General features: G+C 47.3%; 1 protein-coding gene across 3 annotated transcripts in view; it reads left to right on the top strand.

Annotated features, from left to right (window-relative positions):
- TMPO (thymopoietin) overlaps nt 1-15,733 on the top strand; it is a 180,784-nt gene that overhangs the window by 97,886 nt on the left and 67,165 nt on the right. For all 3 annotated transcript variants that reach the window (XM_069629428.1, XM_069629426.1, XM_069629427.1), the window contains exon 4: nt 14,196-14,293. In XM_069629428.1, coding sequence (XP_069485529.1) covers nt 14,196-14,293 — 98 coding nt within the window. The remainder of the gene's footprint in view (nt 1-14,195; nt 14,294-15,733) is intronic.

Here is a 15,733-nt window from a genome sequence, read left to right on the forward strand (position 1 = left end):
ACTTTTTGGTCTTTCAGTCTTGTCATGGAGCTTGGGTTGACTGACAATGCAACAAAACGCATTATATTTATCTAGCCAGGAGGAAGGAGGGTTTAGGGTTGGAGAAGGGGTTGAGTGTTAGGGAGAATTCTCATTTCATGGCTAATTTCCCTTACCTAGTGAGTCCCTCAGCAGCTTTGCTGGATCTCTGGAGTTGTTTCTTTTCACTTGGTAAGAGTGTGAGCTTTTCCCCCACTCTTACTTGTATTTTGCTATGTGTGTTGACCTGTTTTTGTGATTGTGGGCTCTGGAGTATACCACTTCAGTAGCCCCCATCTTTGTGTGTGTCACAGCACCTTCTGTGCAGTGGCACAGGGTTGTCGTTCAGACTCCCCCCGACTCCATTTCTGAGGCGACTACCGTCCCCCAGAAAAGGGTAAAGTTACCATTAACTTTACTTAGTCAATCTACCACAGATCCAGTACACCCCATCTTCCATGGAGTACTGGAAAGGGTTAATTCATATCCCTTTATCTGTACCTCCCAGAGCATTGTTTCGCTCTTAACATTTAGACATGGCTGGTGGCAGTGGTATCTACCCTAATTTTCTACCGCGGTTGTTTTATATAACCGTGGTAATATTGTAGGCTATTGTGTTATCCTCGAACTTAAACCCGCTTGACCAAATACTTTTTCTTTTGGCTCGGTGCGGTTTATTCTCCATTTCTTTTTTGTTAACCTTGTTTTACATTGCGCGGCAGCAGGCTTCTACCTAGAAGCCCTCCTCTTGGTGCCTTGGTGTCTAGGTGGGCTGAATGTGAGGGAGGGGTGTAGTCACCCCCTGCACAGGGTATCCTAGGAAACCCAAGTCGCACTTTTTCATGATTGGCTGAGGTGGTTGTCCGGGCTGGACAACCCCCCCCTGCTGTGATTGACAGCCAGGCTGTGTGAATGGGGGTTTTTGCGCATAAAAGGCAGGTCTCTTGGGCTGGAAGTCAGTCGCCACTGGAACTACAGGGAACCGACGAGAAGCGGAGGAAAGGTCCCCGTACCGGTGAAGCCCTGCTGCAGTCCTGAGCTATCTACCCTTCAACTACTTAGAGGAGATCGAGTCCGGAGTCGTCTTCCCTTGAGCCTAGTGGGGATAACATGCTCCTCTTCTTCAGCCAGAGGTCGCCTTCGTGGTCGAATCTCTGCACACTGCTGTAGTGGTCCGGTTAGCCACCTGAAGAACCTCTCCTGTTTTTAAGGAGCGCACCTTTTATTCATTGTCAGTTTCCGGCCTCATCCCTTTGTGGTGCGGACCCCCTCATCGTCCTTCGTGCTGAAGCTGCAGGAAAGTGGGGGTCTGCAGGCTTCCAACAGGAACAACTGCTGTGGCACCAGCTTTGTTCTTTGAGAAAGATACTGTGTCCTGTTTTAGGAATTTTTGGTGAAATCCCTATTTCGCTACTTTTAAGGCTTGTCCTCTTCCCTCCTTCTTATAACTTTTGCTTCCGAACAAAGTATTCTTGGCAACGTTGAATCTTGAACTGTCCGACTGTGTGATCCTCGACAACAGGCACCCGGTGTCACTTGACTTTGGCTCTGGCCCCTTGACTCTTGAACTCCTGTCTGTGTGTTCTTCGATTCTGTTTGCCTAACCAACATATTGCCTGTGATTTTTGCCCCAACTCTCTGGTTATTTCGGGTGCTAAGTGTGTTTTTACCCCGGTAGCATTTCTTGCTGCGGATATGCGTTTATCTAGTAGACCGAACTGTCGAAGTGATCGCAATTGTATTTTCGGTAACGTGTTCTGTTTCATATCACCAGTCCATTCAAACACAGGGTACTTACCTCGCAAAATACTGTGCAAAGTGAATTGGTTAGATGTAGTATATTTTACGTGTGGTTTTTGAATTAATAGAAGTGTTGTGTTAATAACAAATGGTTTAAAAATAAATGTACTTATATTTTTTACCTGAAACCTTGAGTCAGTGTTTGCTTGAGTCACAGTAATTGTGGTCCCTTTGTGTAATCTCTACTACTGCTCATATACTCTTGAGATAAGCCTGGCTGCTCCGCTACTGCTACCACTATAACCTAGTAGTACAGGCTTGTACCAAAGGTAGAACTTGTATTGCCACCTGTAATTGTGTGTAGTGGTCCCTAAGGGCACTGCACAGAATTCTGCCTAACAAGTGTATTGAAGTGGGGTAGGGGGTCCTACTGCTGATGGTCGTCCCCAATCCAAAGAGGGATTCCTTCTCAATGTGATCCTCCCTCAGTGCAGACTTTTGTACTGTGGGCGCACCACCCCCCCCCCATGGGAAAGACCCCGCCCCCAGGGAAGAAGAGACACAACCTCCTTGGATTCATCACGCGACGTTTGTCTTGCAGTGGAAAGCTTTGCTAGTCCCTTAACAGGGGAGATGCTTAGGGGCACATAGTGCACCACATTATACCTAACCGACATTGAAATATGGATTTGAGCATAAGCTAAAATCTCCTGGCTCTGGCATCCCCCAACAAGCAGAGTATTTCTGGGAGTAGGTATGTAGTGCCACAAACCTAGTTTCTGCCCGAGGTGTCCGCTAGGTTGTCTGACCCATTCTGCATAACTTTCTAGAGCTCTGAAAGTTCTGGTCTACACAGTCCCAGCAGTGTGTTTCCTGGAGAATCCAAAGTAGCTCCTGTTTGCGTTCCTTTTTAACAAAGCTCTTCTAGGCTACACGCTGGTGCTAAGTAGCTTCCATGAAATTGGATCACTCTATAGTGGAACAGTTTAGCCTATTGTGGTTGGATGTTTGTGACCCCCAGTTAATCCGATGGAAATGTTTAATAAAAGGACATGTCTTCATGTCTTTTCATGGATTAGCAAATTAATGTATTAGACTTGTCTTGATTGAGCATCCTGGCATTAACCTGACCTATGTAACCCACGTTACCCTATAAATAAGCTTTATGCGTTTTGGACAATTTACACCACAATGCCGAAAGACACAAGGCCATCCGGTACACTATTTACACTTAATCTTAAACATTGTATTTCATCGGCTTATGGTATTGGTCCCTTCATGTTCATGGGTTTTCACCTGACCAATTTCGGGTAAAACATGGTGGTGATGCAGTTTGTTAGCATCCTTGGTTAAGGTGCATATGCCTCAGCTCCTATTTTGGTTTCAGTGTGTTAAGCGGCTTCACTTCAACACTACAGCTAAGTCAATGCCTAGTTTGGGATGCTGAGGGAAACCCTGATTGATATATTTTTAGGTCCAGTTCATGTACTCTGGATGACAACCCTTATATAACACCCCTCTCTTAGAATACCACTGAGCCAAGAAGTAGGTCTGTTTTGCAAATTTAAAAGGTTTATTTGAGAAATATAACTATATATCTATCACACTTTTATAATAAATTAATATTGGATATCACACTTAAAATATGACAGTGATCAACAATGGATAATGTTCTACTGGTAAACTGATTTGGTTACTTAGAAGTAGTATAGAGGTTGAGGTAGCTGAAATGCTTTATGGTTTCAAGGAAATGTAAGGTGGAATAAAATGCAGTACAGCAAATAAACTTGATATGATTTCAACCAACAACAATGTAATCACTTTTTCTCTGGCAATTCACCCCCACTATGCAATGTAAGAAATGGAAGGAGATGGAAAGAGGAGCTCACAGTACTCAGGAATGCAATCAAATGCAATACGAAATTCAGGTCCCCCCCCAGCAAGCTTAGAGGAAACAGGTAGAATTGAAACACAGGCCCAAAATGCTTTTAAATGTGATGGCAACGGATGGGAAAATGTGCTAACTGATTTTAATTCCCTCTAGAGATTCAGGGTGAGTGAGAGATGCTTGTTGGTATTAGTTCAGGCTCACTTTAGAAATGCTCTGAGTTATTACCAGGTTGCAAACGGATTTTAACAAAGGAAAGAATGGAGCTGCTATTTTGACAAGTGGAGAAATTGAGCCAAAATCGCAAATCGCGGTAAATTTTGCGAGTGCAAAGTCATTTCTAGGCTTGTTGGAAAGCTTAGATTCTAAGCTTTCAGAGGAAAGTTGAATCTCGTTCCTAGGACAAACGGTTCCGGAGATGGACTATTTTGTGATGGTAGTTTTTCGGATTTAAAGTAAACTCAAAATGACAGGTGACAGCTTGCAGCTGCAGAATTGACAGGTGACAGTTGTGCAGCTTTAAAAATGACAGATGACACGATTTCTAGGAGGCTGTTCTAATTAGGTTAAAATAGTTTGGATTAGATTATTTTAACTAAGAGATTGGGTTCTGCACAGTTCTGGCGGATACTCACTCCTAATTTTGAAATTAATGGGCCTAGTCACGGATCTGGTCAACACGTCCAGCGGCGGTTCTCTGCTCGGTGGGTCAATCAGGCACTGGTTCTGCTCACAGCGATCCGGATCTCTGGTTCTGCTCACAGCGGTCTGGTCTGCGGTTCCGGCAAAATTTCTTGTCAAAGAATTCAAACAGCTCGCCCGGCTGTTGAATAGTTTGGTTAGGTTTGCTGGATTCTGAAGGCCTGCTGAGAATACTTTTGCTTGCAGTGGGCCTTCTTGGTTCAAAGTTCTGTAGTCTCTGTTTAGCTTGGAAGTCTAAGTGTTCGATCTCTGGATGTGAAGTCGTCGGTCAGCACGCTCCGCAGCAAATGGAATTGAATGTCTCTACCTGTCCCAGCAGTCTCTTTTTATGTGTTTTGGAAGTGGGTGTATGCGTGGCATAACTGAGCCTGCCCCTCTCTACTTGTCATTGGCCCAATTCGCCCCTATCCCATGATTGGGGGAAGGAAATGGATTGTCATCATGATGAGGTCTGTTTATGGGCCAGAGGATCCTCCCCTGGTCAATTTGCCCACAAATCTATATTTGATTCAAATACATATTTCCCAGATACACAATTTGTTGAAATTACATGTACACATTATACATTCCTTATGGTCCATGCTTGTCCGCCTTTGATCTTCCTGGGGGCTTGCATTCAAAAATGACATTTTGCGCTTTTTGTCTGGTTTACCAATATCGGACATTTACCAAAAATTACACACGTGCGCAAGGAGTATGGACATTAATTGATGAAGTGTCAGATTTTTAACATGCAGACATTTGGAGTAAGACCCTATTTTCTGCTAGCAACCCCCATCATACACCACAGGGTCCTAACGCCTCTTAAAACGTGCACAGAAAAATCAGAAGAATAATGATATTACTTATATAATTCTCACAAGTCCGTACTATGAATCATCCATCTTTTTTTCAAATTATGCTCTGGCCCAGATGGGTGTGGTTTAGGTTCCAAAGCACATGGTGGGGGGGGGGAGCTTCTGTCTGCCCCCGCCTCCAACTCGGGTGGCTCCCAGAGGCACTTTTCCTCCCACTTCTCCCAAGAGGAAGCCAATTTACGGCCCCCCAATATAACATAACATTTGCCTGAGTCCAGGACAAGGCTTTGTTCAACCTCCTGCAGGTGCCCCTCCCCTAATCTAATCAGAGGTGTCCCTCCTTTTGGTGGGGAAGCAGGATGCAGCTAGGCCTGGGAAGAGTGGCTGAGCAGGTTTCTCCTGTCGGGGGTAGTTGTCAGGCAGAATTCAGCTAAATGTCACTTTAGTTCCCAGTTTAAATCAAACTTACAATTTTTACATATACATTTCAGAATATAGTTTTACATTGTGTCCACCTCTTAGCAAGTCTTTCCTTGGCCTGGTTTGGGTTCCTCTGTTCAGTTTTACACAAAAGTCTGGTGGTTTTAAAACGCCGGTTTTCTGATAGTGGTGAGTACCGGTATTGCATCCATTTTTGGGATCTGTCTTGAATTGCTGCATTTCAATAGTGGTCTTTAGCTTGATAGTATAGGACCCTTGCTTAACATTGTTTTGGTGGCATCCTTACAGTAGAGTGGTGATGTGGAACCCCCCACAAGAAGGTTGTATCTTTGGAGTGGTCTTGTGCCAACTGCGCAGTTATCCTGGATTCTGGCGCGAATGTGGGTGGCGATAGCTCATCCCCAAATCCACCAAGTCTATTGATTCAGCATGATATGATATGGCATTTGTAACGCGCCTATACACAAGTGTGTCAAAACCCTTGACCGTGTGAGCTGGCATTGCGTGGGCTACCTTGCTCCAGTAACTTGCAGACACGGGCCATTCAGTTATTGACTGCACAGTCCAGTAGAACTGCAACAAGTTCTACTTGGTGCCAATACAATTGGGATCCTCTAACTAGAGTCTTTCTGGATTTACAGAAACCTAATAAACACTAGGGACGTCAGGGTGACCTTATGGCAAAGCATTAAAAAAATGCCATGTTTTCTTTTTCAAGGAAGTGCCCTTCAGACTAACTCTGATCCCGCTGCATCACCCTTCTATTCCCTCATATTTGGCATTGTCATTTTTTTTCTTATTTTCCTGCGTTAGTTAGTCTGGGAATCTGCGTCCTTCTGCACACGCCAAGCCCCCTTTTTGCGTCTGTCTGGATTATCACAGCCTCCATTGTTGCATTTTCATTTTCTTTTATACGTGTGGAGCAGGGCCATAAACTGCTTGCCTTTTTTAATATTCCCTTGAAACTACAATCCACGCATAGCACAATTATCTTTGCTCTTTTAACCCATTTTGTTCTCTTAGCAAATTCAGTCGATGTTGAACATCTTTTTCTTGATTTTCATGTAGTACAAACTGATGTCTTTAAATCTGGGGTTGTGGAGTGTAGAACTGATCTGGAGGGCACTGCATTAATCGCCATAGGTTCCTTCTATTGCAACACCATAATCTGCAAAGTTAACCCGTCAGTGGGATGGAAGAAATATGGTTGTACACAGCCCTACAGATGAGGGGCTTTATCAGCCACTTTTACTCCCTACATATGGGCAAATACTCCCAAAAAATGGAGAGTAAAAGTACTCGCAACATAAAATAGGAAATTGACGGTGTAACTTGAGCCCATACTTTCACCCCCACAGCTCAATGGATATGTTTGCCCCAGTAGGTTATGGGCAGAGGGTGCAGCGATTACTGCCCCCACTAAACTGACCAACCCAATTCCGCTTAATAATCTTGCATTTAGGTGCCAGGTAGCTCTGGTATCGGGTAATCAAATTGCAGCAAAAATATAGCCGTTAAAAATAATTGCGGCGAATATGCTGTGGTTTGATCTGGCAAAGGTGTACCCCATTATACAATTTAAGGGGTTGCGGGGGTGTCACCTGCTCCCCTTAAATGGTACAATGGGTCTGGGGGTTGCAGGGGTATCTCCTGCATCCTTTACATGATTGTGGCGGCAAAACCACAGTATTTTTGCCGCAATATTTTGCAAGACCAACCATCTTCAAATTTAACCTGACCGTGCCAGATAACCAGTCAACATTTAGCCTGGTTGTACCAGATAGACGGTTTGGGCCTGATGGCCATGATTGAACTATCCAAGAAAGTTGAATCTTGGGGTGTCTCTCAAACTACTGTGCTCTGAAACTGTTTGGACAGTTTTTCTGAAGTCCAAGGACTTGGTAAAACCATTCAACTGAGGCAGTATAAGACTCCACTCTTAGTACGAGGTGGAGTTCATGGTAGCGTAGACCGAGCAGCCAGGCTTATTTTAGGAGGGAGAGAGGGCTGTACAATCCGTACAAATGAAATTGTAATACAAATGGTCCAAAGAAACACAAACACCATGTATGTAAAAATAAATGATTTACTTAAATACAGGTAGGCCCAGAAAAATCTAGGGGTGATTAAGTACTTCTCCAGCATGGGGTCTGGCATGGATTTACATGCTCATGAATATTCCCAGTCAGGCTGGCAATCCTTGTTAAAAAAAAAATTGGTTTGTTTGATTTATGAACTGTCTTTCTCCTGACAACCAATCACTGAGCTCTGCCCCAGCCAATGACTGCCCTCTACCGAAGCCCCTCCTCAAGCAGCAATCTTCAGCTTTTTACAGCATTTTCAAGTGTTGGGAGTCCTTGTGCTTAGCTGTCAAGCTTTTTTACTGCATTTTTCACTATTTGGAATGGTTTTATTTTTCAGTCAATTGAGCCTTGTGCTCCATCCATCATCCTTCCGATTAACTTGGACCTGTTTTTCGGATTTCTTCAGCGCCCCTCAAGGGTGTATTTCGTCTAGTTCCTTCGTGGGAGCGTCCCAAAGATTCTTCAAGTCCTAAACTGCGTGGATCATGTCGGAGGAGGATTACTCTTCCCTTTTCAAGCTTTCCTCCGACTGCAGTTTGTGGAATGTTTACATGGACGATAAAAATTCTCAGTGCCTGTACTGCCTGTACCCAACGCATAAGGAGGAATATTGTGCATTTTGCCATAAATTCTCGAAACGCACGTTGAAGGATCGGTGTACATGGATGGAGGAGTGGCTGCAGGCCAAGGCCTCTGCACCGGGTGGTTCCCAGGAGCATGCCTCTCCCATATCCATGAAAAATTAGCAGGCTTCTGTCCTTTTGAGTGCGCCCCTCCCATGGGGGTCCAACAAAAGGACAAGCGCCACGAGTCCGCTACAGTCGGGAGCGCAGTTGCAGCAGGCTCATCGGCGGCCAAGGCGCGTTCGATAATCGGTCTCCAGTTGACACTCCGAGGAAGTCTGATCACCTGGGCAAGCTGAAGGTGGTCCCAGAGAAGGCCAGATTGAGCATGGCGTCCGGCCTGCCCTCGGCGGAAAAGGCCAAAGGGAACCAGTCCTCCAACCTGACCCCTAAGGAGAAGGCCAAGCAGGACAAGATGTCTGGGGCTACCACGAAGGCCAAGCAGGACAAGGGGTCTTGCCTGTACATGAAAGCACGGGTGCACCAGACAAAGGCTGCTCCTTCCATCGAGGTGGTGGTAGCGTTCCAATCAAAGGCCGCAGGGGTGAACCCGCAGTCCTTCTGAAGGCCAGAGTGTCCCTCCCTCCCAGGAGGAAGGCTGCATTCCAGCCCATTGAGAAGACCCTGGGGAAGATGCTGGTCATCTCCCCGAGACGTCCCCTCTGGACGGAAAGGAGGGGGGGGGGCATTGAAGACCTCCAGGGCACAGATATCTCCCCTACGACAAGGGCGCAGACGACTGGGATACCGGCGAGGAAGGCAATGGAGGGCCTCATGATGACTAGGGCCCTATCCCTGCTCCTACGCCCCAGCTTCCTGTCCCTACACTGCAGCTGCCACCTAGAGATCTTTCGATGGACATTCTCTCCACCCTTCATACACTTGTATCTGAGATACAGAAGAGAATGCTGGCCGCTCTCCCAGTGGTGCTGTTGCCTACCACCCCGCTGACTGGGGAACCGCCATCCAAGAAGGGGAAGGGGGAAGAGGCACCATCTGCCTCCTTGCCACCCATCGCCTCCTTCTCCACTACCCCCCCATAGGTGAGACTGGGTCAGACACAGCGACGACTGGCACGGACAACAGTGAATTGGGGCAACCTCCTGTTGCCTCTGCCCAGATCCTCCCCACCGGACGAGATAGGATCATTCCATGTGATTATCTCCAGAGCATCGGAGCTCTTCCAGCTCGTGCCACAGGAGAAGGAAGGCATCTTATTCAAGCGCTGCAAGGCAAGAGTAAAACCATTGTTTCAGTTCCACTCTTGGATGACATTTGGGATGAAGAACTGGTGCTCAGGAAGAACCCTTCTACGGCCCCAGCATAGAGGGACCGCTTGGAGAAGTACAGGGTGCCGGACTCTGCGCTTAAGTGCTTGCAAGCCCAGCCATCGCCTGACTGTGGTTTCTGCAGTGGCCAAGAAAAACTCATCAGGCTCTGTCTTCAGCAGCGTCTACCCCTCCTGACAACAAGGGGAAGAAGTTGGCTTCGATCTACTCTGCAGCAATGACTATCAAGGTCGCAAACTCCCTCATGAGCTGTGGTTTAAGCTTGCACCTCTGCTGGACTTCTCCCCGATAAGAGGTCAGAGGCATTGGAGATTCTACAAGAGGGCGAGGTGGCTTTGGACCACGCTACCACGGTGGCCACTGACATCACGGACGCGAGTTTCCCCCAGATGGGCAATGGCGTTTGCCTTAGCCACAGTGGCTGGCTCAAAGCTGCAAACTTTCTACAGGCGGCCCAGACAAGGGTTTTGGACCGACTATCTTATCGGGAGGGTTGTGGATGAGTCTCTACAGGCCATCAAGGTGGACATGGAGACGGCCCTGGGCATGCTACAGCGACAGAGGTCCTTTCGGTCCTCAGGAGGAAAGTTTCCCCGATCTTTCAAGGGATACGGCAGGGGCTCCTCTGCCTACCGCCAACACTCCCGCTCCTAGGCCCAAGAGACCAACAGGGGCTGCTCCAAGGCCTTCAGAGGACACCATCGCGGCCAGTCTACCAAGCAAGAATGAACTGGCTGTGACGTCGGGCCCCCACCCATGCACCCCGGTGGGAGGCCGCCTAGCAAACTTAGTCATCGTGTGGAAGACCATCTCCACCGACCGTTGGGTGCTGGACGCTCTTGCGCATACACACACCCTGGAGTTCCAATAGAAGTGTCCCCATATACCACCAGTGACCCGGCAGGAAAACCACATCCCTCAGCTTCTGCTGGAGGTGCGGGCCATGCTAAAAAAGGGTGTGGTGGAGTTCGTCCCAAAGAGGTTTTGGGGCTCGAGTGTACTCTCGTTACTTCCTTGTCAAGAAGACCGGTGGTTGGAGGCCCATCCTAGACCTCCGCCGTCTGAACAAGTACATAAAGTCTCAAGTTTCGGATGGTGACTTCAGCACGTGCTAGGACAGCTAGAAGAGGGGGATTTTCTATCTTTTCTGGACTTAGAAGATGCCTATTTTCACATCCCTGTACAGAAGGGCCACCGCGGGTTCCTGCGCCTCGTGGTGCAAGGGCAACATTACCAGTTCAAGGCCCTTTTGAAGTCGGCGCCAAGAGTTTTCACCAAGTGCCTGGCGCCGGCACAGCTGCATCTACGAGTGATCCACGTGTACCCTTACCTGGACAACTGGCTCATCCAGGCAAGCTCAAAGGACATCGCCGTCAAACACATGGCGAGGACCGTCCAACTCCTGATGGATCTGGGGTTCTTGGAGAACTGTGCAAAGTTCGGCTTGACTCCATCACAGGACGTGCGGTTTCTGGGATCCCGACTAGTGTTGTTCCCGGCGTCCCCTTCGGAGGAAAGGATAGCAGCCAATTTGGGCAAAGTGCAATGGCTGTTGGCCCTAAAGGTCGCCACAGTGAGATCCATAAAGTTTCTGCTCGGCATGTCGTCCTGCATTTACCTCAACAGACTACGCAGGCAGCGGATGCCTCCACTACAGGAGTTCCTCGACGGACATTGGACACAAGTATTGGGAAATTTCCAGCACAAGATCAAGCTCGACGAGAGCTTCTGTCGAGCGATATAATGGTGGGGAGTCCGCTCACATCTGTCCAAACGTGCAGATTTCCAGATCCCACCGTACCAGGAGACTGTCACGACGGATGCCTCATTGGAAGGTTGGAGTGCTCGCACCGGAAGACTTCACACAAGATGCCTGTGGCTACCGGAGAAGGCGTTACTCATCGACGTGTTGGAACTGTGGGCAGTGTTTTGGGCCCTCAAGTCATTCCGTCCCTCAAGAGCAAGGTGGTACGGGTCTTCAGACAACACCACCATGATGTTCTGCATCGGGAAGCTGGGGGCACCAGATCCACCCCCCCCCCCCGGCGCTCCAACGAGGCGCAGAACCTATGGCACTGGGCCGTAGCCCAGGACATGTGCCTCATCCTGTTTCACTTGGCAGGAGTGAAGAACAGTCGCTGACTCTCAGCAGGGAGCTGCGCTCTTGCCATGATTGGGAACTTCGGCAGGACCAAGTGGATTCCCTGTTCTGCAGATGGGGCAATCCCCAGCTTGATCTGTTTGTGACTGCGATGAACATAAAGTGCCGGAGGTTCACCAGCAGGTTTTCCCAGCCAGGGAGCATGGGTGGGGGGGAGCGGGGGGGTCGAATGCATTCTTTCCCCTGGGACGGCCTGTTTCTGTATACGTTCCCTCTGTTGCTTCTTCGTCTAGTCAATCCACTCAGGCTGTCCCGGTGCAGGATGATACTCGTTGCACCGGCTTGGCTGAGACTGATATGGTACCCGGACCTTCTGGACATGTCAACGTCACCTCCAGTCAAGCTTTTGGCAGTCGCAGATCTTCTCGCCAGGGAAGGAGGTGTGATTCTGCACCACGACCCAGATTTGCTGAACCTGAAAGCCTGACTCCTGCGGCACTAGAGTTTGGGGGCTAAAATCTCCCAGCGATTGTAAGGAGGTGCTTGCCAAGGCCAGAGCTTTATCTACTTTCAACTGCTACGGGCACAAGTGAAAGGGGTTCATCATTTGGTGCTGTACTCAGAAGATCGCCCCTCTGCTACGTGGGTGCTTCCGTATTTGTTGTTGTTGGCCAAGGCAGGATTGGCCCATGCTTCCATCAAAGTTCATCTGCCGGTTTTCTCCCGCTACATAAGATCTCCTGGACGATCATCCCTATGGTCTCCTCGATTGGTCAAGGAGTTCATCAAAGGACTTTTTCGCTCGTTGCTTCCGGTGAAAGCCCCGGTGTGGGAGCTCAATGTGGTGCTTATTAGGCTCATGGGTCTTCCCTTCGAGCCGATGCATTCGGCGCCACTGAAATCTGTCGTGGAAAACAGCTTTTCTTATGGCCATCACCTCCGCACAACGAGCGGGAGAGATCAGGCCCTCTCTTGAAAACCACCTTATTTGACATTACACAACACGAGGGCAGTGCTACGGACACGCCCCCCCCCCCCCCCCCCTTCATGCCCAAGGTGGCGTCGAACTTTCAGCTCAACGAGCCCTTGGTGTTACCTGAGTTCTTCCCGACGTCTTTGTCGCCAGCTGAGAGGACTTTGCACTTGCTGGATGTGGCTAGAGCGCTGAAGTTCTGTGGACTGCACAAAGTTTCCGTAAGACGTCACAACTTTTTTGTGAACTCTGGCCCTGTGAACCATGGGAAGGTCCTCCAAGGCTTCCATTTCCAGGTGACTCTCCGGCTGCATCACCCATTGTCACCGGTTGGCAAGCAGACTGTTGCCTGGCCGTCCGATAGCCAGTTCGACAGAGCGATCGCTGCAACTACGGCATTCCTGTCTGGTGTGCCCCTGCTTGACATCTGCAGGGCTGCTACGTGGAGGTCGACTCACACCTTCACGAAGGTCTACTGCGTCGACACGGATTCCAGGGAGGAGTCTAGACAGAGCCAGGCAGTGCTGCGCAACCTGTTCGCTTCACGGTGATCCTGGTGAGGAGGTAAGAGATGCTGAATGGTGAGCCTTGCCACCTCCCGTGTTTGCATATGTGTACTGCTATGTCTTTTTTTTTCATTGGCATGTGAATCCATGCCAGACCCCATGCTGAAGAAGGAACAAGTTACTTCAATAACTGTTGTTCTCCAGCATAGGTCTGGCATGGATTCACATGCGAACCCTCCCGCCTACCCCTCTGTGGCTCTTCTACTGCCACTTTACATGCTACCAAATCTGATGATGGTTGCCAGAGGGGCTTAGGTAGAGGGCAGTCATTGGCTGGGGGCAGTGTGACCCAGAGACCAGTGATTGGTTGTTGGGAGAAAGACAGTTCAGAAATGAAACTAGTTTTTTCTTTGCCGAGGATTCCCAGCCTGACTGGGAATATTCATGAGCATGTGAATCAATGCCAGACCGATGCTGGAGAACAGTTACAGGTAAGTAACTTGTTCCTTATTGCAGTGTTCTCAAATTGATTCTTTACACCACCCCACATTCTGAGTCTATACACCACCCCACATTCTGAGTCTAGACCTTACTACTCAGTCACTTGATAGTTTGGCAACACTTTCCATTTTTACTGAAATAGTGGTGGTGTCTTGGAATCTGCCCACAGGGTTGATTATGAAAATCCATCTTGACCATATGGAAGAAACGTATGGTCTTAAAGGGCAAATCTATAGTGTACTGTTTTAGTTCACCAATAAGCTAACCTAGTTAATTTGTAATGTAATTAGCTGTAGATATTATAATGTACAGCCCATTTTTTGACTGGATTAAATGTCTGCCATGTGACAAAGGTGTTTTGTGAACATGGTTTCTTTGGATACTTTTGTTAGTAATTTGACTTACCTTTAGAAAATACCCACATTCTTTCAATTGAATCAATCCTTAACCAAGTCTGAGTGGATTGCCTATGGGGGGTGATATGACCAATGGTATAGTGTAAGGTGACCATGCACTGCTTCTTCCTTTTCAGACCCTGAGATCATACTGAAACTTGAGAAGAGGGAGCCATTGAAGGGAAGTCTAAAAGCCCAAGCAAACCTCAGACAAATGAGAGTTGAACAAAATCAGGTATTTAAAACTGTATGCACAAATGTTATAAGCAAATTGACAATTAACTTGTGCCTATTCTGTTGCCTATATCTCACGCTTCCTGGTTAACAGGTTGAAAGGATAGGGGGGAGTCGTAAGGTAATCTCGGATAAACTGGGCAGGTTTGTCTACCAGGTGCCCATTCCCGGGCCACCTGCACACCGCACTAGTCGACCTTTATGCTGTAACCAGCGCTCCAGATAAGATTTTGAAGTGGAGTATATTCTTACCGGTTTTTGTTGTGAGTAAAATGTTCTTTTATAGGAGTATAAAGTCCCATTCCCAGTGGGAGTATTTTTCTTAAGCATGTAAAAACGTTTGCACTATAAAACAAATGTATTTTCTTTGCACGTAGTTTTTCATAAACCTTAATACATTTTTCAACTTTAAATCAGGCAGTGATAAGAGGTTTGTCCATGTGGCACTACATGTACTGCTACTCCAAACCTATCCCCTCTGCTTTACCTGTGTTGATTTCTTTTTTTTTTGGTTAGGAGTACTTTAACTCACCATTTCTTTTTGGGAATATTTGCCAATACACCATATTTAGGATTGACTGTAACTATCATATTATGCAAAATATACTTTGTAGTACGCCATGGAGCACAGTGAAACAGTCTCCTAATGTATAGCACCTACTGCCATAGCTCATTGCGTGGAAGCGCTTTTGCATGTCTGCTTGTCCATATGCAACATGGACCACATTCATGGATAACCTCCAAGGGATTTCAGATTCTTAGACTTGAACAAAAAATACTTTGACATGAAATGTGAAGGTGGAATATATTTCCTAATAAAGGTGATACCAGGTATTTTGTCTGCTTTCTTTGGATGGAATTGTGAATGATGGCATATCCCACCCTTGGATATAATTGCGAATGGTAGCATGCGCCACACTTGGATGTAATGGTGAAAATAGCTTATGCCACACTTGGATTAAATTGTAAATAATAGCAGTACCTCATCTAGACAGAATTACAATTGGCAGCATATCCCTCAATTAGTTGGTACTGTAAAGGATGGCACGTGCCACACTTGGATGGAATTGTAAATGACAGCATATGCCTCATCTAGATAGAATTATGATTGTAGCACATCCCTCGCTTAGTTGGAACTGTAAATGATAGCATATCCCACACTTAGATGAAATTGTGAATGATAGCATAGGATTGGTAGCATGTCCATCACTTGGAATTGTAAATGATAGCATGTGCCTCATCTAGATAGAATTATGATTGTAGCATATCCCGCACGTAGACCTGTGAATGAGATCATGTCTCACACTTTTTTGCCCGATGTACGCCCCCTGTCCTGCTCTAGTGCTTGATCGCAGGCGTTTTACTGATAACTACCATATCACACTTCTATGCTTACTCTCCCCTATACACCATCTTTCAACTAGAACACAGCTGTACTATG

Source organism: Ambystoma mexicanum, chromosome 12 (assembly GCF_040938575.1).
Source record: "Ambystoma mexicanum isolate Mex_15411 chromosome 12, UKY_AmexF1_1, whole genome shotgun sequence".
In the NCBI taxonomy this organism is placed as follows: domain Eukaryota; kingdom Metazoa; phylum Chordata; class Amphibia; order Caudata; family Ambystomatidae; genus Ambystoma; species Ambystoma mexicanum.